Source organism: Mirounga angustirostris, unplaced genomic scaffold, assembly GCF_029215605.1.
Source record: "Mirounga angustirostris isolate CCGP_5_RB_7025 unplaced genomic scaffold, mMirAng1.0.hap1 SCAF_10, whole genome shotgun sequence".
Classification (NCBI taxonomy): Eukaryota; Metazoa; Chordata; class Mammalia; order Carnivora; family Phocidae; genus Mirounga; species Mirounga angustirostris.
Window position 1 is genome coordinate 52,608,334 of NW_026991718.1, and position 27,686 is coordinate 52,636,019.

Sequence of the window (27,686 nt, forward strand, 5' to 3'; positions counted from 1 at the left end):
GCTTCTCCCTCTGCCTCTCTGTCTCTCATGAATAAATAAATAAAATCTTTAAAAAAAAAAAAAAAAAAAAAACAAAAAAACAAAAAAAAAACTTCATTGTGTCCCAGGTTCTGGGGCTGAGAAGTTACTAACTATAGTCAGTATATAGTATTCATGCCTTCATGATGCAACATTTAAGGGTGCGTGCTCTGTACCAAACATTGTGGTAGGACCTGCGGGGGATATGACGATGAATAGTATGAGTCCCTTTAACCAAGCTGTGAATAAAATGCCTGCCCTAGAAGAAAGGAGTACGTGTATAATTGAAGGATGGTATTGTGCTATCAGCATTTGTTACAAAACGGATGTCTCTAATGACATTGGACTGTGGCGGACACTAAACACTTGCTTGAGTGGGGACTAGGAAGGCCGGCGCCCTCTGCCTGGATTGAAGCAGCAGAGCCACCTGGGTGAGGGTTCGAGGACATGTCTGAGTGCTAAGCATGGTGTCTCCATGGAAGGAGGAGGAAGAGAATGGTCCATTACAGTCTTCTCTGATGTCTAGGGAGATCTGCAAGTGGTGAACAGTTAGGGAGGTTATTCCAAGTCATTCACTGATCATTCATTCATTCAACAAATATTTATTAAAGGCCTTCTATGAACTGGAGACACAGGCTTGGAGAACAGAAACATGGTTTCTGATTTCACGGGTTTTGTAGGAGCCGCAGGGGAGACAGTTACTAAGCACTTTCATTTTCATTAAAAAATATATTCTTTCGAATGTCTTCTATGTGTCAGGCATTGTGCTAGGCCTTGCAATGAACAAAACAGATGAAAGCACCTTGCTCAAGGAGCTGACATGCTGGAGATGACACAAGTTACTATTTAACTATAATTGTGGTGAGCGCAAAGAAAGAAAGAGAAGGAAGGTCAGGAAATGCTTCCCTGAGGAAAGGCGATATAAGCTGAGACCTGTGGTCAGGCGAAGAGGACACGGAGTGGGACAGGCGGCCCTGCAAAGATCCTGGGGCAGGAAGGAGCCCAGAGCCTTTGAGAGTTAAAGGAAGGTCAATAAGGCTGGTGAATTTGAGTGAGACAGTGGCTCAAAATGAGGCTAGAAAAGGCAGCAGGACCAGATGACCAAGGCCTTGTAGGCCATGGTGGGGTTTTGGGGATTTTTCCTAAAAACAACAAGTATTGGAGGTCCCTCCTCATATGTAGAATTAACCTTCACAGGTCATGGAACATTGCTGGAACAGTGGAAGTGTGTTGAATGAAACTAGGAAGCTTATGATGACGTTGGCAGATCACACAATGCCTGAACTGAGCATTTTTATTTTCAAGATACTTCCCAGCCTCTGGTGATGATCATGCCAGCAAGACTAATGCAGGCCATGCTGTGGGTCGGCGCTCTCCATGCGCCTTGCATAAGCCACATCACCGAATTTAACCTGCTAGCAATGCTACCAGGGAGGGATATTATTCCCTTCATTTGAAAGGTGAGGCACAGACATAGAGAGGTGAAGAAACTTGCCCCATGTTACACAGGGGAGCTTGGATCCACACCCAGGCACTCTGGCTGTTGCCATGCTTTACCTCCTTCTACAACGACCCTGTGAACCGAGGCAAGGCAAGGACATTGGGCTCATTTTCCAGACGCAAACTGGAGGCTCAGAGAGGCGACAACGACCCATGGTTGCACAGCAAGTGAGAGGCAAAGCCAGGACTGGAACTGAATTCTCCATTTTTCCTCCCTTGCCAAGAGCCTCTCCATTCCAGGACAGGTTTGTGTTAGAGAATAAACCGAACGCGGGATAGGCATGGCTGACTAGAAACTGTATTTATTTTTTCTTGGCCATGGCTTATCCTGCAGCACATGCGCTAGCAATACCTGGGAGTGCAGATGCCTGCCCATGGAGTCAGCCCACGGAGCCAGCCCACGGAGCCACGGGGCAGCCACAGAGTGGCCACAGGAGGCCCCGGGACTCTTGGCTGCACACTGTGGGAAGTGCTGGCCGCGTAGAAGTGGGCACCCAAGTCAGAGACGGTGCACTGCAGTGACACGGGAGACTCAGGGCCCGGCGTGCCCAGGCGGCTGTTAGTGCCCACGCTCCTTCCAGGGCCTTCTCTGCAAAGCTCTTCCCCGCCCTCCATTCCAACTGGAAAGGAGTGAGAGGACAAGACTGGCCTGGGTCACTCAGACATTTCTCTTTGCCTTGCCTTCATTTTCCTTTCCTGCCTGAGAGACCAAATATTTCTGGAGCGAAGCAGAGGAAAACCTCACCGGGAGGACTGAGGACTGAGGACGCTTTACGGGGGCTGTAACTCTGGTCTGACTCTGCCTTCCATCGGTTTATCAGCCTCTGGGGCTGTGGGCCCGCTCTGGGGAGCTGGCATTTTCTGCTCTGAGAGGCAGTGTTTGGTTTGGAGCCTGTTTTCACTTTACCACAAAAATGAGTGACTTTTTTTTTTCTTTCTCTCTCTCTCTCTAAACAAAGGAGGGCCATTTGGTTTCCATAACTCAGATCATCTGACTCCTTCCTGGAACGTCCTCTTGGGAGGCAGGGCAAAAGCCTGCCCCCTCGGCTGAGCCACGTTTGGCCCAGGGGCCATGCCAACCTTGCTGCTGCCTCCGCCAAAGCCAGTGGTGCTGGGATGTTGTGGGACCGTAATCCACTCCGAGCACGACCGAGTCCCAGTTCCTCTGTCCACTGGGCAGCGATTTCACTGCTGGTTGGCCCTGAGTGGGCAGCGGGGTGGAGACCAGGAGCTAGGAGACCAGCACTTGGCTCTTGGGCAACAGGGGGAGAAGACTGGGGGGGCCAGAGTTTGAGACCAGAAGTTAAGGGAATTTTTAGATGATCTGTAAATATAAATTTCCTTGCCTTTTACCAAAGATATTTCAGAATTCGGTACATAGGTTAATCTAGAACATTTGTCTACAAGACAAAAGTCTGATAGTAAGTCATGATATTTATAAGTCTGATAATTGAACAGAAGCTTGATTTAAACCAGGATTTGGGGCTCAATGAGTGTCGTTACACCAAATTGCCAAACACCCTAGGCTTGAGAACTGGGCATTCCTGAGGATGAGAACAGAGGGCACAGAGTGGGGCAGAGTACCCACACATACATCCATATCCACGTATCATCTAGATCTCTATGTTTGTACTAATTTTGTCTAACACTATATACCCATGGTCTTGTTTGACATTACTATTATTTATCATTTACAATTTGGGAAACTGGGGCTCAGAGAGGTTCGTTAATTGAATAAGTGTTGCACCACTTGTAAATGTCAGAGCTGAAATTCAAACCCAGGTTTTGTTGCAATGATTTGCCCAAGGTCAACGCAGCTAGCTTTTTCACAGATGTAATTTAAACTATTAAACTAGTTAGCCATTTCACATTGTCATTATCTCACAGCTGATCTTGTGATACAGCCTGGCCTACACCAGGAGCCAAGTCTTTTTATACCTGGCCGCTTTGGGAGCAAACGGTTAAGATGCTCCGTGGGCAGGGTTGGAGAACACTGTCTCCTATGGGAGGGAATCAGGATTGAAAATCTCTGTGGTGAGGTTCAGGCACCTTTTGAGAGACAGTGATCTACTATAATGAACCCATGTTCCAGAACCATACACTCAAGTACATACATTCCCAGGTTTTGACCTTGGATCAATGTAATTTTTTTGAGACTATTGAAGAAATTCCCAGAATTCTTCCCTGCAGTTGGTGACTATCTAATGGATTTGGGATAAAACCAGGATTAAAATTCATTAGTTAATTCAAACCCCAATCACAGTGAATCCTTTTATAGGGCTGATTAAATAATTCAAATATTTTTCAAGCCTTGGCAATCTTTTCTTGCTATAAATATTTATTTCTGGTCAAAAGGACAGGCGAAACCTTTAGTCTTATCTGGGGGTGCTTGTTGAAACCCTCCAAAAGCTGATGTAAGCTCCAAAGTAGAGTTTACATTCCTACTGTTACAAAATAGTGAAGGTTAGGGACTAAATGAGCTCACTCTGCACTTTCTCCCAATCTCCGCTGGGTCTAGGGAGCATTTTCAGGGCATCCCTGAGCCAAGCATAACTGTTCAGCACCAAATTATCAGCTGGTTTAGGAATGTGTCTGAATGAAGGGAGAACAGACAGGCTAGAGCTAGGCTGGATGTTTCTATCTTCTCGCTGACTTCAGAAGTAACCATCTTTTTAAAAAGTTAAGCTTTTAAAATACTGTGCAAAAACCTGAAATAAAATGATATTCAGCAGGACTCCAAGTTAGTGAAATTCAAAGCATCTGGGTTGAGCTTTCTGGAGCTTCAGCCAGAAAGGAGGTAGTTGATTGCCCTCCTGGGGTTCCTGCAATGATAATTCACAAACATGGGGATTTTACTGCAAAGCTAAATGGAGCCCATTGCTTAGAGTAGAAGGAAATTAATATTTATTGGGTACGTATTCGGTGTCAGGCCCTGAGTGGGGAAGTTTTCATAAATGCGTGAGATAACAAGCCTGGGGATTTTCTTGACAGAAGACATTAATCTCTAATTAGGGGACAAAGCAAAGAATTTGAAAGTGGAGAGAATGGCTTCTACTTGGAAAGGCTGAACAGTGGTTCTGAGGTCAGAGGAATGAGAAACAAGAGTCAAGACAGAACGGGAAGAGATGGTAGTGAAGTGCTGGTGAGTGGCGCTGAGTTGGGAATAATCCTCAGAACACAGTGCATCCGCTATAATGTCCTTTCATGCCCAGCTGAAGCCAGACTTGGCCACCGTCCTCCTTAGGCATGGCTCACATCCACCTCCCTCTTCCCTGGCCTGGAATTGTTGCAGGGTTTCCTTGGAAGCCCTCATTGGCTAGTTGAACCTGGCCAACAGATTCCAGGTAAGTTCCCTGGGCCTCTACATAACTATTTTACCAGTTCCTGTAGGTTACAGGTATCCAGGATATGTCTTTTGGTTTCTTTTCCTGCTCTCTGGGGGCAGGTTGGACCAGGATGGAGAAACAATGAGCTCATTAAGAGCCTGGGCTCGAATTCCATCACAGCTCTGTCACCCGCTGGCTACGTAACCCTATCTGCAACCCAGAGATCTCGCGAATCAGAGATCAGATGTGAATCATACTCATTTCATTAAGCTGATGTACATTTTAATGAGATGATTGGATTAAGTGCTCAGCATTTAAGCACTTGACATGTCAACTATTGTTACTAAGGTGGGGTACTGCTAGTTCATTGTCTCTGAGGCACCTGAAAAACAGAAGATGTGAACATGTGTGCAAACTGAGTATGTCTTGCAACTTACCTACCAGGTTGTGTCAGGGCTAGATGGTATAGGGGTGACAAGAAGAAAGGCATCTATCCAAATAGGATCTGTGGACATGTATATGGTGCCGTGGTTCTCCGGTGTGGTGATTTTGTCCCTCAGGGGACAACTGGCAATGTCTGAGACAGTTCTGGTTGTCATACTGGGACAGAAGTACTACCAGCATTTAGTGAGTAGAGACCAGAGATGGTGCTAAATATCCTACACTGCACAAGGCATCCTTCTCCCCCCCCAACAAAGAATTATCTGGCCCCAAATGTCGATAGTACCAAGGTAAGAAATCCTGGTATAATGTCTATCATGGCTTTATATATATATTTTGCCCATTGTAGAGGGTCCTTTAGATATTACTGGGTGGTCCACAGCCCCCAGGTATTGGTAGAATGTTCAGAAAAGTTCAGAGGTGTTATAAAGTGATGGGTAGAGGAGGGAAGAACAGCTTGAGGTTCATTGCAAGACGCCTGGTTGGAGAAAGGAAGAGTGCCGCCATGCAAGCTTCATGGGTCCAGGTTTTCCTGGTGGTAGGTGGTACAGCACCTGGGCCACTCTGCTTGGTGGAGCTTTATAACTAAAAGGGGCATTCCAGAAGTGGGACTTAGAGTGCTGCCAAGGTTCTGAACTGATGTGGGCGGGAAGGATGTAGAGTGGAACACCTTCCCTATAAACAGCAATATAGGACTCAGAACTGAGTGCAGTCTTAGAAGATAATGAAGTGTGTTATCCTGGTCACTGTGTACACGAGGATCAAGTTTCCATCAGGGTCCCAGGAGAAGGAAAAAACAAGGGACCATGAGTCCATTCCCAGAGGAGTGCAGGGATGGGATCCAGCAGCCTTGCTGGTCTCTGGATTGTCTTTTTTGGGCTTATGCATATCCCAGTCCCACACATGGTGTGACCCCTGTGGGTCTAGGCTCACTGGCTCCTGGAACTGGTCCTCAGCACAATTAGTTTGATTTCTCAGGATGTAAATGATTTTCTGCTCATATTTTCTGTTATTTTTATTAATTACAAAGGTAATACATGTTTAGCAATATAAGACTCAGAAAAATGAGTGTGAGAAATAAGTGAGAAGTCTGAGCTAGACAGAGAAGTATATAAAAAAGAAATGAAAATCCTTGGTAATCCTAACTTCCAGTGATAAACACTGTTAATGCTGTGGGGTACACTATTTCAGGAATTTTTTTCTATGCATATTATTTTTTACATGGTTGGAATCATACTACACATAACGTCATGGTATTTGGCATTCATCTTTATCTGAAGGTAATAGGGGCGGTGTAGGTTTTGCAAGAAAACTTAATGAAGGTAATGGGCCCAGGACTCTTGCAAAATATTTTCCCCTCTCAATAAATCTACACCAAAAAAATTCTTGACCATTTGACATTTATAAAACTTACAAATTATCTTCTAAGCAAAGCATCAGCCTTTAAAAATTGAGGTCAGAGTAAGTGGTGCACTCAAGACAGCTGCAATCTACTAAGAATAAATATATTTTTTAAACCTTTGTTTTTACTTGGTTGAAGACAATTGTGGATTCATGCACAAGCTATGTGTCTCCTGACACACAAACTCTTGCAGCTGTGCACAATTAGGTTTGGGAGGGTTTTACCTTTGGAATTGGGATGGAGGGGCAAGCCTACCAAAATGGCTAGAGCCTTCCATACAATCAGGATGATCAATACTGACTGCTTTTAAAGAACACAGACCTCTACAGAGACTCAGAGAAGAGGTGGGATGGAGACCCCAGGCACACACTTGAATAACAGTGGATGCTATGGAACTGCTGCAGTATGCATGCTGGGGCCAGAGCTGAATTGCACGGAGAAGAGATCCACAGATGACATTCTTTTTCTTCCTTTCCCTCAGCAGCCTCCAACTTTTCCTCGAAATGGGTGTTGAGAAAATATTTAAAGAATGTCAGTTTGAAGGGGAGGCATAGATTGTTAGCCTGCCTGGGGTTCTCACAAGTCTGGCCCAGCTCTGTGGTTGCCCCTTTCTCCTCCACCATCCCATTGAAGTGACAAGGGAGGAGCATTATGTGAGGACAGGCAGGGTTCATGGAAGTCCAGCCATTGGGTGCAGAAGTAGAGGGGTCCAACTTTCCCCATCAGGACAGGCAGGGCGAGGGCAATGACAGTCTCAGGAAGTTCACAAGCAAGGCTCTCCTCCAACCACGCCTCAAAGAAGCACAGTGCATGCTAAGTTCATATGTTGCTTAGAATTTTCGCTTGGAGGCAACTGCATGCACGGTAGAGCAGGGACAAGGTCAAGGGTGAGTCTATCAGGCACTGCCATAGCTAACTTTGGGCTGTGTCAACTCACCCCTGCAAGAAGGTCTTTTGCCGCAGAATGAAAATCTTTACCACCTAGTTACTGTGGGGTGGCAACTCCCCATTTATTTCCATCCTATCCCAGATCACTGGGGCTTTTGTCTGACCAAGCAACACTCCAGTAAATTTCCACTTAATGATATTTTTGTCTGGGCCTTAATGATGGGAACACGCACTAACACAGTCTTGGCAGGAACCACCTCAGAAATGACTGGCAAAATCGAGCTCTTTCTGAAAGCAGGGGCAAAGGGGAACTCTGCCAGATAACGTGAAACTCCTGATGTTCAAGGAAAAGGGGCCAGTCAGGGAATCACAAGGGGTGCTTTACCTGTGAACATAGAGTCAACAACATACACTGACACACTAAAGCCTGGGCTCTTTCTTCCCTGGTCCAGGGCTTTTTTTCTTGAACTTGAGTTCAAGTCTTGACTCCCTGCTAATGTGCTCTGTGACCTTGGGCAAGTAGCCAAATCTCTCTGAGCTGAGGTTTCCAGTCTACAAAATGCAGGGCAGTCATGGGAATTAACACCTCCTAATGAGGTCTATATCAGAGTTATGTGGGCATTTGGGAATCAGGGGACCCAAGGATCTGTGGGGATCTTTGTTTTGGAAGTAGTCAAAAGCCTCTGGATCACCCAAGGTCCAAATCGCTTCTACCTCCAGCCATCTAGGTGACCTTGGGCACTTCTGAGTTTTAGTTTCCTACTTAGCAAAAAGGGATACAAATAACTTGTCCCTCACTGGGGTGCTGTGAGGATGGAATGCGATAGTACAGGGAAGGCCCAGGGTAGGTGCTCAGGAATCAGTAGCTGCTATTATTTCTTAGATGAAGCTCTCTGGAGAGTCTGATATTTATGCACCACAAGAGGAGATGCTCCTTTATGTCTCTTCATTCCGAGTTGCCCTAAGTGACCTTCCACCATCTTCTTATGACATCAACCCCTCAGGGATGCATCCAAATTGCACTAAGTACTTTTGACCAAAAGATACAATACTCTAACCAGTGAGAAAGGAAACAATAGGCTTTTGTTTGGGAAGTTTGTCTTCTTCCCTCCCCATCTGCCATCATAGGTGCATTTCCATGATCTCCTTAGGGTGCCCACAGCAGCCCCAGGGCCCACATGTTTTCTAAGATGAAGTATAGATTGTGGATAATTGGACAGATTTTTAAAAACAAACACACTCGAACTTCTGCATTCGAGTGAGTGTTGTCTCTCGTCCCCTCAGGAAGCTGAGCCCCTCTTTGGGACTCTTAGAACTGCCTTCATGACTAAAGTTCATTTTGAAAAAGAATCTTCAAAGGGGGCAAAGTTTTATCCTTTGAGAGTGAACAAAAAGTAAACCAGAGCCATGCCTAGTGAATAGGATTGGAGATCAAGCTGGGAAATAACATTTTGCAGCAAAAAATAAGTGTGCCTATAAAACCAGGAAACTGATTTCTCACATGGCCTATAAATTGAATTTTAGTGAGTTTGTTAAAAATCGGTTTCTGTGTTTATCGTCATACCTCCTACCTTGCCACGCAGCCCCAGGATAGTCTAGCATGTTTTATATTATTGCATTGATAAAAAGCCCATTTTTAATTTACTGTTCATTAAGATGGATCATTTCTCAGCTTATACCCCAGTGTCTCCTTTTCAGCATTCTAATCTCTCTGCAAATGGATTTCCAATTGAAAGTGGATCTCTTCTTGGCACGATATGTTGAATACTGGAGTAGGAAAAAGTGCAGCCAGAATAAATAAAGTTTGTGTGAGGATTTCCAAGATATCTTCTTGGCCAGGAGTGAGTTCAGCCTGGTGACTGGAGAGCTAACCAAATGCTAAACTGAAGATGTGTGGTAGGAGTACACAATTAACAAGGATTTTAAAATTAAATTTTAAACAACTGTTGTGGATTTTTTTCTTGTTACATATGAGACATATGATTGTAGAAAACTTAGAAGAAAAAATTAATAGTGGTCTCATTCAGAGGTAACTACTGTTAACATTTTGATGTGTTTTCAAGTCTCTCTCTGCATAAAAGTAGGTGTATAAAACAGAAATAGCATGGAGGTATTGTTTTGTAACTTTTGTAACTATATTATTAACATTTTCCCACATCAGCAATTGTTCTTCTTTCCCTTCTTCACAACATTAATTACATAGGGGCAAAGTATCCTTTATATAACAGATTTTCTATTGTTCAACATTTATATTGTTTCCATTTAGATATTTTGGTTTCCTTCCTTCCTTCCTTCCTTCCTTCCTTCCTTCCTTCCTTCCTTCCTTCCTTCCTTCCTTCCTTCCTCTCCTCCTCCCCCTCTCTCCCTCTTTCTCTTTCTTTTTCCTTTTGCTATCATAAGCAGAATCAGGATGAACATTCTTGTAGCCAAGTCCTTGTAAATATTCCCAATCATTTCCTTTTGAGGAAGTCGAAATGGAAATTCTGGGTCAAAAATATATAAAAGCAGTTGCTTCATTTTAAGAATTGCCTTTTAAAAGATTTAATGGTGTCCCAGTGATGAATGAAAACACCTGTTCCCCTGTATTTTTTGCCAATACCGGGCATTGTATTGTTAATCTTTGCCAGGTTGATAGATTATTCAATTTGCATGTCTTTGGTTACAGTTAGCATTTTCCATATGTTTGCTGACCACTATTGTTCTTGTAAATTTCCTTTTCATAGCTTTCATCCACTGATGTGCTCACTTTTTTTTTCTTTTACTGATTTTAAGAGCAGTCTGTATGTTAAGGTTATTGACTCTTTTTTATATGTCTTTTAAATAATTTTGCTAGTTTTCTGTTCCCTTTAGATTTTGAGGGGACGGTAACAGAAAAATAAAAAATATGCACCCACACTATTAAATTTTCCCTTTATTCTTTCTCGCTCCAGTGTTATGCTTAAAAAGCCTCTCCCTACTAGACAATGACGTAAATATTTATTTTTGTTTCCTTCTAGAACTTTTATAGTTTCATGTTCACATTTAAATTTTTCATCTGGAATTTGTTTCAATGTAAAGTGTGAGATAGAAATCTCACTGAATTGTTTTTCCAAGTGGTTAGCCAGTTGTCTCAACACCATTTTGGGGGAATAATCCATTCTTTTCCTGTTGAATAGAAGGTCACTTTATTTTATACCAAATTCACGTAAGTGTTTGGCTCTGTTTATGGCCTTTGTTTTTCCTGTTCCAAAGCTCAGTGTGCCTTTTGTAGCACCGGTTATACATCGTTTCAGTTACCAATTACCGCAGCTCTTTTATGCATCTTAAAAATCAGCTACAGCAACTTTCCACATTTTTCTTGGCCATTCTTGAATGTTTATTCTTCCTTATAAAGTTTAGAATTATTTTGTTAACTTAAAAAGTCCCATTGGAATTTTCATTGGGATTGATTTAAAAGTAAATATTAATTTGAAGACAACTGATGTCTTTACAATACTCAGTTGCCACTCTATTTAATAATGGTGAGAGTCGTAATTATTAATTAATACCAATAGCCAACAGCGACTGACTGCTTACTGTGTGCCAGGTCCTGTTCTAAGCCCCACTCCCCACATTTAAGCCTCGAAGCAATTCATGAGAGAGGAGCTGTTATTGCTATCCTCATTTTACGGAGAGGGAAACTGAGGCATGAAGCTGTTAAGTAACTTGCCATGGTTCTTTTCCTGGGTGGTTTGGTTCCAGTGCCTGTGCATGAATCTATACTGCTTCTCCGTTTATTTATACTTTCATATCCCTCACCAAGTTTTGTTATATTAATTCTTACTAGATCTCTTGTGTCATAGCTCTATTTCTCCTGGGATACATTCTAATTGATCATTACTGAACTCTGACAAAACTATTGATTATTATAAGGTAGATATTTATTTCAAAATCATCCAGTTTAATAACCTTCTTATTAGTCTAGTAGTTTATTGATTCTCTTTAGTTTTCCAGAAGGATACAATCAACATTTTGAAGTAATGATGTTTGACCGCCTTTCCTGTACTTAGATCTCTCATTAGTTTTCTTGTGTTATTGTGATACCCATGGCCTTGACCAGTACACTAGTCACAGTGGCTGTTGACATTTAAGTTAAGTTTAAATTTCGTTTACGTGAAATGAAATTAAAAATTCAGTTCCTCAATTGCACTAGCCACATTTCAAGTCCCCAGTAGCCACCTGTGGCTTGCGACTACCATTAGCTACCATTTTAGACCATTTCCATCATCACAGAAAGTTCTACTGGATGGCTGCTAGAACTTTCAGATCAATATTAAATAATAATCATAAAACAGGTTGTCCTGTTTTTTCTCCCCCTAACTATAAAGTGAATACCTCTACATAGTGATTTACTATTCAATGATGTCAAGTTTTGAATTCACATATCTAGATATGTTTTTTTATTGTGCTGAAAAAGTTTTATCCTATTCCTAGTTTTCTAAAACTACATATTTTAAAATTTGGAATGGATAATGAATTTTGATACCTTCTTGGCATAAAATGTTTTGCTATATATATAAGAGACAAATTCCCACTCATTCTTCAAAATTGTCTTACCTATGCTGGTTCTTTTTAGATACATTGCTGGATTTTGTTTGACAGCATTTTATTAGATGTCTTCAATGAGCTTGATCTCAAATATTCTCTACTTCTAGTGTCTTTGTCTAGTTTTTTTAAAAAATGAAGATTATGTAATTATAAAATGAATTAAGATTTTTTTTCTCTATTTGCTTTGTATGTTTCAGATATGGATCATCTGTCCTTTAAAGTCTTACAAAACTTGGGTGAAAATAATCTGGCTCTGGTGCTTTGGCTGGATTTTCTTGTCTTTCTTTTCTAGTTCATGCATGTCATCTTCCCCTCTGTCTAATCACACTGCTAAATCCATCCATTAAATTGCAATTCAGTGAATAAACTTTTTCAACTCTAGAATTTACACTAGATTCTTTTGCAGATCTGCTTTTGTTGAATGGTCTTCCCCTTGGTCTTACTGATCTCTCTACACACTTTAAATGTGTTTATTTACATGATCTTTCAAATTGTTCTCCAGTCCCGTTTTCTTGCTTGTTCTCCTCTTTCTTTCATCCATCTTCATCTGATTGGGCATGTGGTGCTGTGAGCTCTTCTTCAGTGGGGGCTGTTGGCCGCAGGAGTGCTGTATGTTGGCTTAGATGTGCATTGCCACTGCCAGGGCCAAGGGATCAGAATGGTTGTGGACACATTCTGGGGTCTGTTTCCTGACTTGGTGCTTCTGTATCATCTGGGTGGTATAACATCTTATCTTTACTCCCTTGCTTATTTGAGTCACTGAGCAGCTTTTCCAATCCCAGTTAATGTGTGGTATAGCCCTTTGGAGCTGAATTCTGCAGGGGGCTCTGTTCTTGCCTGCTGCCTTGCACAGGCTGATGTCCTATGTCTGCATCAGTGTTGGGATCTCGGCCGGCAGACCCCCAGGACTAGAGCCTCCTCAGCTTTGCTTCCTGCTCAGATTTTGCATTCCCTTATTTTCTATACCTGAGGGTTTCCTTCTTTTGAGCAGGGTCACACATTACATTTTTTAAAGGTTTTATTTATTTATTTATTTACTTATTTAGAGTGGGAATGGGGTGGGGGTGGAGGGAGAGGGAGAGAGAGAGAGACTCTTAAGCTGACTCTGTGCTGAGCATGGAGTCTGATGTGGGGCTTGATCCCATGACCCTGAGATCATGACCTGAACTGAAATCAAGAGTCAGATGCTCAACTGACTGAGCCCCCCGGGCACCCTTGGAAATTTTAAAATCATATTTCATCCAGAATTTTTGGATCTAGTATATTGAATGCAAGTCCAGAAATTGTTTTAGATTTCTAAATGGTTGATTCATTGATTTTATTTTTAAGCAAAGGAATGTGGGAGAGAAGTAGGTGTTATATTTAAATATTGGCATTTTGTTTGTGTCAGTACAATAAATGTTTAGGGCTGTTCATAGCCATTTAAAAACATATCTATATACCTGCTCTATATCTTTAATTTTTTTATTATTCATTCGAAGACTTAGAAAGTCATGTCAGCATCTTCCACTATAAATCTAATTCTTCAATTTGTTTTTTTATGTGTAGTTTTGGCTTTATAGAATCTGCTATTGTATTATTTGTCAAAGACTATGGGGCCTGCACCATGTTTGAACTGACTGGAGCCACAACAGTCCTAGCTTCATCACTGGGCCATCAATTAATCTTTTTCTGATTGATAATGGCATTATATTCTCTTCCTGTTATAAAATCTAATGCAGCATTTAGGAAAAAATCTTGAAAGAGGAAATACATACTATAAAAATGAAAATAGATAATGTTTTAAAACTTGGGATCTAGAGATAGGAAAGGAGATTGGGAAAAGTAAAGGAATCTAAATTTATTTTATTTCACAGAGGTGACTCAGTAGAGACTGTTACATGCATAAGGTTGAGAGAAAAATGTAGATTCGACTATGCTGTATTTTAAAATTTATTCATCTCTTCTGTCCTCATAGTTTCTTGTTCATATCATTTACTGAATGGAAATGAGCAGGTGAATTAATGAACAAAGGACAAGTGTTTTTTTTCCCAATTACAGTATTTCCCCCTTGGGATTTTATTTATTTATTTATTTATTTATTTATTTATTTATTTATTTATTTATGATTTTATTTATTTATTTGACAGAGAGACACAACAAGAGAGGGAACAGGGCTCCTGGGTGGCTCAGTTGGTTAAGCGACTGCCTTCGGCTCAGGTCATGATCCTGGAGTCCCAGGATCGAGTCCCGCATCGGGCTCCCTGCTCGGCAGGGAGTCTGCTTCTCCCTCTGACCCTCCTCCCTCTCATGCTCTCTGTCTCTCATTCTCTCTGTCTCCAATAAATAAATAAAATCTTTAAAAAAAAAAAAAGAGGGAACACAAGCAGGGGGAGTGGGAGAGGGAGAAGCAGGCTCCCTGCTGAGCGGGGAGCATGATGTGGGGCTTGATCCCTGGACCCTGGGATCATGACGTGAGCAGAAGGCAGACGCTTAACGACTGAGCCACGAAGGCGTCCCACCCCCCCACTTGGGATATTTTTAATAACTGTATGTTTGCGTGTAGGAGAATTGCTTGCAGGATGTCATATGCCTGAGTCACTGCCTTCCTCTGCCCCAAACTGTCAGCGCTGTGCAGCAAGCACAATGAGGCTTGTGGCTTCAGCCAGATCCCTACCCCTATGACCTTTATTTGTTTTTGAATATGAATGAAGTGGAGAGCTTGTGCAGGTGTTTGCAAGTATATATTAGGAAAGGAAGAGAATAGGAAGAAAGAGGATGAGTTGGGTGTCCCAAGAAAGAAAATTTCATAGAGAAGCTGGAAAATAGGGCTTCAGAATGTCACTCTACAAATCCAGAGCACATCCGCAGTTCATGTTATACGAACACAGCATCTCTGTGTAACCTTTCAGGCAATGGCCACGCTGCCCCCATTTCCATTCATCTTTAGAGACGGGTTGGGTCCGAAGGCTCGCTTGTCTAGGAAGCCTACATGGGAAGGCTTGACATCTTTGAGGTTAACCCTCAGGACTTTCTGATCTTAGATTTGAGATTTTGGCTAAGAAGAGAGGGCAGGTGTATTTGAGTGACATCACAATCAAAGGGAAGAGAACGGAGGAACTCGGAAGAGTGCACAAGTCCAACCTTCACACTATGACTAGTCGGGGATTTTTCGAAATGATTTCAAATCGCATGTACTTTTTGGATGTGTGAGAGCATTTCCAAGTATCAAGAAAATGAACTGAATGTTTCAAATGTTTGGAAATATTCCAATCATATGAGTATGATGATATCCGGAATTCCAGATGTTTGTAAGGAAGCCAATACCTATCTCGGTTTAAATATTCAAGAGGGTTTTAAGAGGTTAAGGAGGAAAAAAGACATGCCCCTCAATTCTTCCTTTATAAAAGCAAGACAGCACCCATGCCATAAGGCTATGAGGAGGCCGACCCTAGAGTCACAGCCGAGTCAATACACGTGCGTCTCCCCGGGCTCCTTGATCCTCCTCCCTCCCACAGCTACCGTGGCACAGAGATGTGAGACATTTAGAAGGACACAACGTTACACAAAATGTAGTGTATTCTTACCATTTGTCACTGCAGATAGTGAATAATAACCAGGGCTCCTGGCCATCTATTCTCCCCATAACCAGACTTCCCCACCTCTCCTGGACAGCCGCACGAATCACATATGTCTTTAAATTAAGAACTTGCCTGCTACAAATGTCTTTTAAAAGTGCCAGTGCCATGGGCGCCTGGGAGGCTCAGTTGGTTAAGCGACTGCCTTCGGCTCAGGTCATGATCCTGGAGTCCCGGGATCGAGTCCCGCATCGGGCTCCCTGCTCGGCAGGGAGCCTGCTTCTCCCTCTGACCCTCCCCCCTCTCATGCTCTCTGTCTCTCATTCTCTCTGTCTCCAATAAATAAATAAAATCTTTAAAAAAAAAAAGTGCCAGTGCCATGATAATTCATTTTTCGCATGAAGCGCACTTTGTTTTCCTTCCATATTGCTGTATTTCATGTCAGGTATTCACTGTGATAAGAATTTCTTGGCCACTCGAGGCAAGAATCATCCAGATCGGAAAAACTTCCAGAATCTACACATGCAAGCCTAACAGTTTGCCTTTTGGTTTATTCAGAATTCATAAATTTAGACCATCTATTTTTCACTCTTACGATTGACAGTACCTAGTCCTTTGTTAAGGAACACCCAGCTTCCCGAGCTCTAAGCACCCAGCACCAGCACTGCCACCAGAGAGAGTGACTTAGCGTGGACATCGGTGGACTGAGACTCAGGTGCCCTCCTGCCTTTCCTGACAGGAACAAGGACAGCTTTGGGGCGAGATAGGTCCCCTCGGGAGGCCCGTCCACCAAGGAAGGCCCTTCTCCGTGAGGTCCCCTGTGGGGGACCAGGCATATGGCAGGTGGAGTTGGGGCCCCCCTCCCCAAAGCAGGCTGAGCAGACCCACAACTCTGCAAGAACTTACTGAGGGTGACTGACTCGTTGATCTTGAAGCTGCAGAGGACCCTGTCCACGTTTCGGGCGTGTCGGAAGCCGTTTCCTCTTACAACTACTTGAAATGATTCTGAAAGGAATAAGGACAAGTCACGTCATCTGACTGCAGTCCGTTAACCTTACGTTTTCCATCTGCCCTGATGTAGGGCATTTGTTAACTGTTTCGCCAGGCTTAAAATAGTTGGACGCTGGCTCAAGTTGGAACCCAAAACCACGTGGGTGCCTTTTACCACTTACTTACCACCTCCTTATCACACTAGGTGTCCACGAGGAAGGCGTACGATGTCTTACTTTGAATTCCTACCTTCTTGCCTCTTTGCCCTTGTTATTCCTCCTACCTGGAATGCCCTGTTCCCCGCTTCTCTGTCCATTCAAATCTCACCCGTCTCTCAAGTCCTGGCAGTTTTAAGAGCTGTGATTCCTGCAGCCAGGGGGCCACGGAGGAGGGGGCTCGCCACCTCTCCTCCAATCAACTCAGCATCTCTTGTGTCCGGATTCCCCTGAAAGGATTTCTGTAGAGCCTGAGGGACCTAAAAAATTTTTTTTTTTTTTGAAAATCACAGTCTTATGGCATCCACAGTCTGTCCTCAATGGTGTGGTAAGGGATTTTGCACTGTCTGGTGGTGGTGTCTTTTCTTCCACCACTAGAAAAACGTTGCATTAGGTCAGGAATTACTTGACACGGCTTCAGGTCCTCCTGTCTCTGGTGGGCATACAGAAGTAGGACCTAGGATTATGTGGGAATGGTTGTACTTAGCAACAAATCAAAATCTTGTTTATCCAGTGGCCACTGTCTGGCATTATCTGCTTGAACGGACGATGGCCCCTCAGTGTAGCACTGGCTTCTCTCTAAACAGAAGAGAGAAGATCACTTGCAGGTCTCTGGCCCTGCATGTTAATTTCACATTACCATAATGCATGGTGAACTCGTACTTAAGAAAATCCCTGTGGTGGGCGCCTGGGTGGCTCAGTCTTTAAGCGTCTGCCTTCAGCTCAGGTCATGATCCCAGGGTCCTGGGATCGAGCCCCGCATCGGGCTCCCTGCTCAGCGGGAAGCCTGCTTCTCCCTCTCCCTCTGCTCCTCCCCCTGCTTGTGCTCTTTCTCTCTCTGACAATTAAAATAAAAGTAGTTAAGGTTTGTCCCTGGTAAATTTAATTGATGAATTATTGCTTTTACCACACAAATCAAATTGATAACATTAAAAATAAAAATGACGGGGCGCCTGGGTGGCTCAGTCGTTAAGCGTCTGCCTTCGGCTCGGGTCATGATCCCCGAGTCCTGGGATCGAGTCCCGCATCGGGCTCCCTGCTCAGCAGGGAGCCTGCTTCTCCCTCTGCCTGCCGCTCCCCCTGCTTGTGCTCTTTCTCTGACAATTAAAATAAATAAAATCTTTAAAAAAAAAAAAAAGAAAGAAAATCCCTGTGGAATAAAAATAGTGATCCTTTACAATAGTCTTACAAAAAGAAAAAACAACAGTGAAATTATTAGCTGAATGTTTAGAAATATTTGCTTAAGTTTGATAGTAACTAATAGTCCATGCTCTATTTTCTTCCTTCCTTTCTTTTTCTTTTTTTGGTCATTCTTTTGTGTATAAAAATTGGGGCTTTGGATAATGCTGGGTGGCATCTAAAAAAGAAATAGACTAAAAGTCAGAGGGAAAAGGCAATATTTGTGAAAGTGGATCCTGAACTGTAAATTGCTATACAATTGGACATTTTTGTTGGAGGATGAATGGAATTAGAAAACTAGACTCTTCCAAAGTTTAATAAAAGTCATGAGTGCAAGTCACCTTCATTCCCAGGAAACTAATTTAGAGATCATGTATGCCGAGATAATATTACCGGTTACTAGCGGCTGCCTCATTGGGTGCCAAGTCCTGTGCTAAGCCTTGTCTATGTCCAACATCATTTCAGCCTCACCACAGCCCAGGGAGGTGCAAATGAGAAAACTGAGCCGAGTGAGGTTCGGTCATTTGTCCCAGATCTCACAGCTTGTAGCTGTCAGAGGAGAGCGGGGAATCCAGGTGTGTCGGGCATCAAATGCCATGCCCTTAGGACTGGGCCATTATGTTGAAATGGATCCCCATCGTCTTTGACATGTGACCAATTTAGAGACTGATGCTGTGATTTTTAAAAGGTTTATTTTATTTTAGTTTTAGACAAGTTTGCAGAAAAGTGGGGCTGGCCCGGATGGGGAAGCAAGAAGCAAGAAATTGAAACCCAAGCAAGAGAATGTGGAGGTACTGTATGTGCTACAAAGAATACAAGTTAGAACAGAATGCTTTTTGGAAGCATAAAGGACCTTAATAATAAGGAAATTGAGATTTTGACATTTTAAATGACTTGCCCAAGGTCATGTAATTTGTAAGCAAAACAGGGAGTATCCAAGTGTTCACTGCCTTAGTTTTGAACTATGGTAGTTAAGGTCGTGGGCAAATGGTTTTTCAGGATCACAAGTCCTATGAATATTAAGGATTAACACATGCATGTTGATGCATATGCACGATTGCTAAGTTTAGAAGGATGAACTTAATAATTTTCTTTAGAAGTCTGCCAGGCATGTGGCTGATGACGCAGTTGCTTCAACAAGCATTCTATTAAGTGTCAAGCATAGTGGAAGAATCTCATTGTATCTTATTTACTCATTTACGCCTATAGAAAGTTACGTCTGCTTTTTATTTTGAACGTCAGACATCCAGCAATCTGCCATTGGACACTTTTGCTGATGCAACATGTTTTCGGCCTCACTGCTGTGCTCCTTCTCTTGTTTCCTCAAACATTAGCGGAAGGAGACAAGACTCTGGAAATGGCAGGCCCTGTGCCAAGCTCTCTTCTCTAACACCACATTCTAGCATTACCAGTTCAGCTGCTGAAGCCTCTGTTAAAAAAAAAAAAAAGCCTGCCCACATGTCTGCTTGGCCTGACCTCAGGGTGTTTAGAGAGAAAGGCAGCCGGAATCCATGACGTGGCCGCGGCGGAAAGGGAACAATTTAACCCCCTGGGCCTGGGGAGAAGATGGGGGCAACGATGCTCGTGGAAGCACAGCAGAGCAGAGGCGCGCCCCCACCCTGCTTGGTACGGTTTTGTGCTCCTGTGCACATTTGGGTTCCAGAAGAGTCCAAATGTCTGACCCTGCGGCCCGACTGGAATGTCAGGTCGTCACACATACAAGTTATGTAACAAAACTGTGTCTCCTGAATCTGCCAGCAAGTGAGAACCAGGACACACCAGAACCAGGACAGATGATTTAAGTTTATGTATCCAGAAAGCCCTAAACCCACTTTTCACAATATGTAAAGCTAAGTGTTTTTAGGCAATTTGCCTGTTGGGTGACTGCTCCTACAAGAAGTGCCAAGGGGTTGTAGGGCTTTGGGGAGGAATTTCTACTTGAAAATGATCTTTGATCCAATGTTTTAAGATATACATTCTTTGAGGTATATGTTTATTATGATTCTTTCATCACTTTATTCTCAATTATAATTTAAACTTCCTGATGGTAGAGGCCATCATTTCTGTTTCTTTAAAATTTTTGACTGTGCCTAACCCAGGGCTGAGTCAGCCTCAGTATTGACTGAATAATAACATATCTTGGTATAGAAACGGAATAAAGAAGAAGGAGAAGGTGGTCCTTTATTCATGTGTGGTCAGGTCTAATCCTGCTTATTTTTTGAGGTTTCATAAGGTCAATGAATGGAAAGATGCTCAACAGCATTAATCATTAGGGAAATGTAGATCAAAACCACAACGAGATATCACTCCATTCTCACTCGAATGGCTGTAATAAGAGGAATGGACAAAAACAAGTGTTGGTGAATAAATTAGAACCCTCATAGCTTGCTGTTGGAAATGTAAAATGGTGCAGCTGCTTGGTAAAACAGTTTGGCAGCTCCTCAAGAAAGTAAATATACAGTAACCTTATGACCTACAAATTTCACTCCTTCATATATATTCAAGAGAATTGAAAATGTATGTCTACACAAAAACTTGTAGTGTATGTTCATGATAGCATTATTCATAATGGCAAAAAAGTAGAAACAACCCAAATGTCTATCAACTGATGAAGATGGTATTCACCAATGGAATATTATTCACCCGTGAAAGGAATCAAGTTCTGACACATGCTATCACATGGATGAATCTTGAAAACATTATTCCAAATGAGAGAAGCCAGACACGAAAGGCCACATAATGTACGATTCCATTCCATTTCATTTCCATATGAAAAGTTTAGCAAATCAATAGAGAGAGAAAATCAACTGGCAGATGCCAGGGCTGGAGGAAAGGGGAAATGGGGAGTGACTGCTTAATGGGAATAAGGTTTCTTTTTGGGGTGATGAAAATATTCTGGAATTAGATAGCGGTTATGGTTGTAGAACTTTGTGTATATAATAAAAACCACTGAACTGCACTTTTTGAGAGGGTGAATTTTATGGTATATGAGTTATAGCTCAATTAAAAAAAAAGAAAAAAAAAAGTCTGTGAATAGTTGGATAAACTTATTCTATTCTGTTCCCTCCTTTTGTTTTTCTTTTTGTTTTATTTTTTTTTTTGAAATGTGGAAAACATAGTTTTGAGATGACCTCAATAAAGATCACCTATTATTCACTGTATCTGACAATGAGACATCTGTATATTCTCCATTTGCTCTAGTCACCTTAGACTTTTGTGCAAAATTATTGCTACTAATGTTTCACCTTGTGAGTTAGTTCAAATTTGCTTTCCTATTAGATGCTTAATGTGACATGAAACATATAAATATAATAGAGACTGATGTGTGTTAAGTGTCTCCTGATACTTAAATTATTCTAGAACTTTTTAATTTTAGAGCTGTTTGGTTATAACAGCATCGGCTGACATGTAATAACTTGCATATAAAGTATATAATTTGACAAGTTTTGACATATGTATGCAGTCATGGGACAATACCACAATCAAGATAGTGAACACATCCGTCACTCTCAAAAGTTTCCAAGTGCCCCTTAGTAATCTCTCACTCCTGCTCCTCCCCAGGACTGAACAATCACTGATCCCATGCTACCACTGATCTGCTCTCTGTTGTTTTAAGATTATTTTGCATGACCTAGAATTTTATGTAAATGGCATCATACAGTAAGCACACTTTTTGTTTGGATTCTCTTACCCAGTGTAATTATTTAATTTAATTAATTAGTTAATTTTAAGATTTTATTTATTTATTTGACAGAGAGAGAGCGAGAGAGAGAGAACGCACAAGCAGGGGGAGCTGCAGGCACAGGGAGAGGGAAAAGCAAGGAGCCCAACACGGGGCTTGAACCCAGGACCCTGAGATCATGACCTGAGCCGAAGGCAGACGCTTAAGCGACTGAGCCACCCAGGCGCCCCCCAAGTGTAATTATTTTAAAACTCACCCATAACTATTGAGATTTATACATACTCTATTCCTTTTTATTGCTGAGTATCATTCATTGTATGGATAAACCACAATTTGTTTATCTCTCACCTGTTGATGAACATTTGAGTTATTCACAGTTTCTGGCTATTGAAAATGAAGCCGTTATAAATATCTGTGTGCCCGTCTCTGTCTGGACATAGACTTCCTTTTCTCTTGGATAAACACCTGGGAGTAGGATGGCCAGGTCAGATGACAGGAGTATGTTTCATTTTTAAAGAAGCTGTCAGGACTGTTTTCCAAAGTGATTGTGTCATTTTACATTTCCACTAACAGTGTATGAGAGTTGTTCCTCCAAACCGAAGCATCTTTAAATGAAAAGGAAGGACCAAGCAGAGAGTTAAACAAGCCATTCTAAAGAGGTGCCTAAGGGCCACGCCTGAGCTCTTTGAGAAACAACGAAATGTGAAAGAAATGAAACCACTGTTCGATGTTGCCTAAACGTGTCTGTTTTAAGCATCTAAGGCCAAATGGTAAACAGGAGGCCTAAAACCGCCTTCTTTCTGTGGGAACCCGCCCAGTTTTACCACCAACAGTGGGAAATAACACAGTAGGAATGGTAAATTGCTTCTGAAATGACAATGTGAGGAGCTAAATATAATCTCCTTTTGTGTCTGGACTGCAACAACTTCATGTGTACAACAGTTGGCAGGTTGCTCACTTGATTCCAATTAGTTCCTTCCTGGAGAACTTGCTTACAGAGAACACTGTGAGTGATTCCAGTTTCAGGCAAACCAAGTGGGACCAGAAGGAACTAAGACTTCGGCAAAGGGCGCGTTTCCTGGAGAGGAGCTAAACGAGGCAAGGCCAATCTAACAAGGGGCCAACTCTCCTAATTACAGAGGCTAATCGGCAAAAATATTTAATTAGGAAACTTTTAAAAGAGAAGCAGCACGATTTAAAAAGGAGGTAATGTCAAAGGTGCCCTAAAGGCTCTTCCTACCTCTCTCCCTACATGTTTTAGAACAGGAACTGTAAGTACAGTAAATACAGACATAAGCACCATGCTAATAGTAACCATATGCTTGGCCTGGGTATTGGAGTGTAATAGGGAATGGTGGGGAGTATGGTGAACTGGAAAGAGTCCATGCTTCTTTTAAAAAGAGAAGTTATTCAGTCTCCAGTAATCATCACCTTGCAATAAATGCAGGCCCAGTGTTGCTAGATTTGATTTTTCAAGACAAGGGGGAAATCTGAATTTTTAGGTAAAATCAGATTTTTAAATGGTAACAATAAATTTAAGTTTGTTTGTTTGTTTGTTTTAAATGTAGTGTGGATCAAAAAGAAACTGTGTGCAGACCAGAGAGGGCTTGTAGGCTGCCCATTTATAACTTCTGGCGGTGGAGGAGTTCTGGGAAGGCTCTCTCTCCAAATAGTTAAACTCATGACATTGAATGAAATTCTTTTTCATTAGAGCAGATTAGATACTCTCCTTACTCCCTTTCCCCATTAAGACTTCCTGTTAAAATGCAAAATAGTTCCAGGTATACTGGATTCTTTGCCATTTAAAAAAAAACCAGCCATTAATGCCTTAGCTGAAATTGAATTAAGACTTTGGAAACTTAAAGTTATAAAGAACATCCAGAGGGGGATTGCATATGGTTACAGATGGCCACTGCTCACATAACTCTAAGGGTGGAGAGTTCAGACCATCCACTCCACTGCTGGAAAATTTTAGTTGTAAATGTTCCATGTGTTAAGCCAAATTTGCCTCCCTGGTTTCCTCCCCAGCTTCTCCATGGTGGTCTCCAGAAGCTACACATAATAAGCATAATAACTCCTTTCCACATGGGAATTCTGTAAATATCTGAAGATGCTCTTGGAAGTGTCTCCATTCTGTGCGTAAATCTCCGTGGTTACTTCAGTCCTTCCTCATTCCACCAGCATCTCATTACCACTCCTGCGGCTCTTTGAGCGGCTCTCCGCTACTGTGTCTCATGTGTGGTTTGTACTTTATCTGCACACAGCACTATCCTCCAGAGCAGACCGTGAGTTTCACGGGTGGTTGGGAGCAAGCTCTCTGCATTTGTGTACTCATGTCTTTTCATATTGCTTGGTACATTGTAGACACTAAGAATTGATGGAAAGAAAGAAGGAAGGAGGCTAGGAAGAAAAGAAAAAGGGAAGGAAAGAAAAGAGCAAGCAAGGAAAAGGAAGGAAGGAAGGAGGAAGGAAGGAAGGAAGGAAGAAAGGAAGGAAGGAAGGGAGGGAGGGAGGAGGAAAGGGAGGGAGGCAGGGAGGAAGGGAAAGAAAGAGTCAGTGAATGAATTTTTAGCATTGTTTCCAGATTCACCATCTCCTCTTCTATGGGCATGCCTTTGTCGGTGCCATTTTTAAGATGTGGGACTGGGAGCCATGGTCTGAACATGGAATAATAGGACAGGAAATTAGCTCTCTTAACCTGGACACTGGATGGCTGTTGATATACTCAAAGATTACATCAACATTTTTTCCCCGCAGAGGTATTCTTGTTGGCTATCAAGATAGCTATCTTTCTCCTTGTTTTTTCTTTTTCCCTGAAAGAACGGCTACTAAGTCGGGGCTCCCTAAACTGGCATTTGAACCCAAGTTCCACACTTGGCATTTGTCCCACTAAATTTCACCCCATTATTTGCAGCCTGACCTATAAAAATCTGTGTTGGATCTCAAGTTTGCTTTCCACCTGGTGCATTATCTCGCTGCCTCTCTCAGAGCTCAGTTTGCTGTCAGAACTACGGCTGTTGGCGAGTTGTCGGTGAGAGCCAACTGAGATCATTGTCTTGGGGGAATGCAATTGTCAGCATCGAGTGTCCAGAGCAAGACAGGCCTGGGTGGAGCTCCGCAGCAGGGGCTGCTCTGGGGGCCCGGGAAGGAATGCAATTCACCGAGATGGGTGGGGGCTGAGCAGAAAGATTTCTGATGAAAGTGAATTTCATTTTTTTCAACAGATTTTTCTAGGGTTCGGTCCCACCATGATATTTTAGAAATGCGGACACTCCATTACTTCCTGTTTCTTTTTGCGTCCAACACATATTGAGTTAATCATTTTGCAGGTACTCTAGAATTTATCAGTGTTCTCCCTGATTTTGTTTCAGTAGAGAAACACACAGGCATGTTTTTCTTATCTGGTTATGTTATCACCATCAGGATTCTCACATTGACCTTCAATCCTCACTACAATGATGTTGATGATAATGTCACCTTGTTCTGTAAAACAGTTTGCGCTTTTCAAAGCACTCTCATGTAAATCCCTGGGTCTTCGCAGTAGCCTAATGAAAATCACAGAGTGGGTATGCTCAGGTCTACCTGACAGGTATTCACTGCCATGGGCAATGAAATGGGTGCCAGTGTTTCGGGAAAGCCACTTACTCCAGAGAATGATCAGCAATAGACCTTCGGGGAAATCCATAGTAGAACTTCTGGTGTCAGGGTATCTTTTGGAAGTTTCCTTTTCCCTTTTGTAAGTTATTCTGCAAATAGCATGTTTTAATCCTGAGGATTCTCATTCAAGAGAGGTGGGAGCTTGTCTTTTTCAAAAGCTAGGGCTAGCTTCCATTATTGTGCCTTGTATTAATTTTTTCTTCATAAAAAATAAAGGAAATAGAATTGCTTAGTTTACTCTGATGCAGGAAATTATTGCTGGTCTATAAAACATGCAGTATTGCAGATAAGCCAGAGGTTTAAAAAATATCTAAAGAAAGCTTCCTTGGATCGGATCGACCAGAGATTTGACTATTTTATTGGTTCTACCGAAGAAATAGCTCTTGCAATGATTTATCAGTTGAATTGCTTTCATCTGTTTAAATCTATTAATGCATTTTCATCTTTTTTTCTTGTATTTCCTTAGTTTAAAAAAAATCTTTTACTTACTTCTTAATTACTTATTTTTCTTTTCCATTTTGTAAGAAACATTACAATCTATGAATTTGCTCTTGTGGACCCTGGTATTTCTGTGCCATATGCATCAAGTTTTTATATGTGGTCTTTTTATTGTCTCAAATCTCAATGGTATATAAAGGAGATGTTGGTTTTTACTACTCTTTGATTCAAGAATTATTTTGGAAGATATTTTTCTGTTGTCCAGCTAGTGGAGATTTTGTTTTTATTTTGGCCTTGTTCTATCTTTGGCCATCAGTTTCTGATTTTGCTTCATTTTAATTAGATAGTTCAAAGGTACAATATTAATTTCTTAAGTGAAAGGAGTTAATAAGGGTCAAAAAGGCAAAAATCAGTGCATTGTTTGTTGAAGAAATAATGAATCGAGACATGCAGCCAACATTCATTGACCGACCATGTATTAAGTGCCAGGTACTCTGTTAGGCAGATAGATTAAGATTTTTTTTCTGCAAGAACCCTACAAAAGGGGAATTGATTATGTTATGAATTAACAGGAATTGTATTCATTGTCTTTAGACTTTCTGATTCACTACGAGGTTGCAACACATCCAGTTTGCATGTTGCTAAACTGCAAGTCTGGGTTTTCTTTATTAATGGGGTAATTGCATAATTAAGGAATTTCCCTATTATCTAATTATTTGAAAATGAAGGACCTATACAAATAGGAGAGGTGGATCTACCCTGAGCTAATGAACCCCTAATTGAGGCTCCTCACTGCACAGACCTCTTATAAGGCCCCGGCACTGGGTACATGTGATCATATGCTTTTGTCAAATTTGAGAAGGTAAGATTTTTCACTTCTTTTTCTTAAGAGGTTCTCCTGGATCAGCTCCACTTCTTTTCAGAGCAGGATGTTGGTGTTGATGTGTGGGAATCCAGGATTTCTGCAATACTCTCGCAATTAGTTCCCATGAAAGAAGAGGATTTGGACAGATTTTTCAAACAACTGACATGTTGTTTTTTTCTTTTCTTTTCTCCCTAGCAGCAAATTTTTTTTAGCCATTTCTACTCCTCTTTCCACCCTCCCCCTTCCTTCCCTGTCTCCCCACCTCCCCACCAATGAAATAAATGTGATTTGAATTCAAAATACCATCATTTGTATGAGACCATTTAGCACTTAATTTACCTCCTGCACATATGGTGGATGGTTCAGCTGCTAAAATTTCGATGCAGGACTTCTTCAAAATCTAGAAAGAGAGGAAATCAAAAAGTCAAAGCACAGCTTATTTTATTAGAAGCAGGGTTTTGCTTTTAGTTACCAAGACAGGTAGGTTCAAGGACATTATGTTGTAGTGGGTGGATGGCTGGTAACATCTTTACTAATATTATTAACACCATACATTTAATGAGCCAACATTGTGCTAGATGCCTCTGGGTGTCCCCAAAGCCATAAGAATTATTCATTCATTTGTTCTTTCAGCAGATACTTCTTGAGTCTATGATATGCCAATCTTGCTTATGGAGAAGTTTAACATCTGGTCAGGGAAATGGGACTTACACTCGAAAAGATAAATAATGATGGTTTGTCATTGAGGTAGCTGCCAGGGTGAAGGGGTAGATGGTAGGATCTGCGGAGTTCATAGGGAAAATCACTGAGGGCTGGTGCATTGGGAAGGGTTTCATGGAAGCCGTGGGCGCTGAGGGTAGGACTCCGTCAAGTGGAGAGGAGGGAGTTAGGGGAAGGTTGGGATCCAGGCAAGGAATGGCATGAACAAAGGCAAGAAAGTAGAAATACATAAACCTCTTTAG

At 41.9% G+C, this 27,686-nt stretch overlaps 1 protein-coding gene across 2 annotated transcripts in view; it reads right to left on the bottom strand.

Annotated features, from left to right (window-relative positions):
• The window catches only part of ANTXR1 (ANTXR cell adhesion molecule 1), a 248,972-nt gene that overhangs the window by 146,052 nt on the left and 75,234 nt on the right, over positions 1-27,686 (bottom strand). For both annotated transcript variants that reach the window (XM_054509837.2, XM_064572414.1), the window contains exons 9-10: positions 27,064-27,124; positions 16,605-16,703 (exon numbers count right to left, since the gene is read on the bottom strand). In XM_054509837.2, the coding sequence (XP_054365812.1) occupies positions 16,605-16,703; positions 27,064-27,124 (160 nt within the window). The remainder of the gene's footprint in view (positions 1-16,604; positions 16,704-27,063; positions 27,125-27,686) is intronic.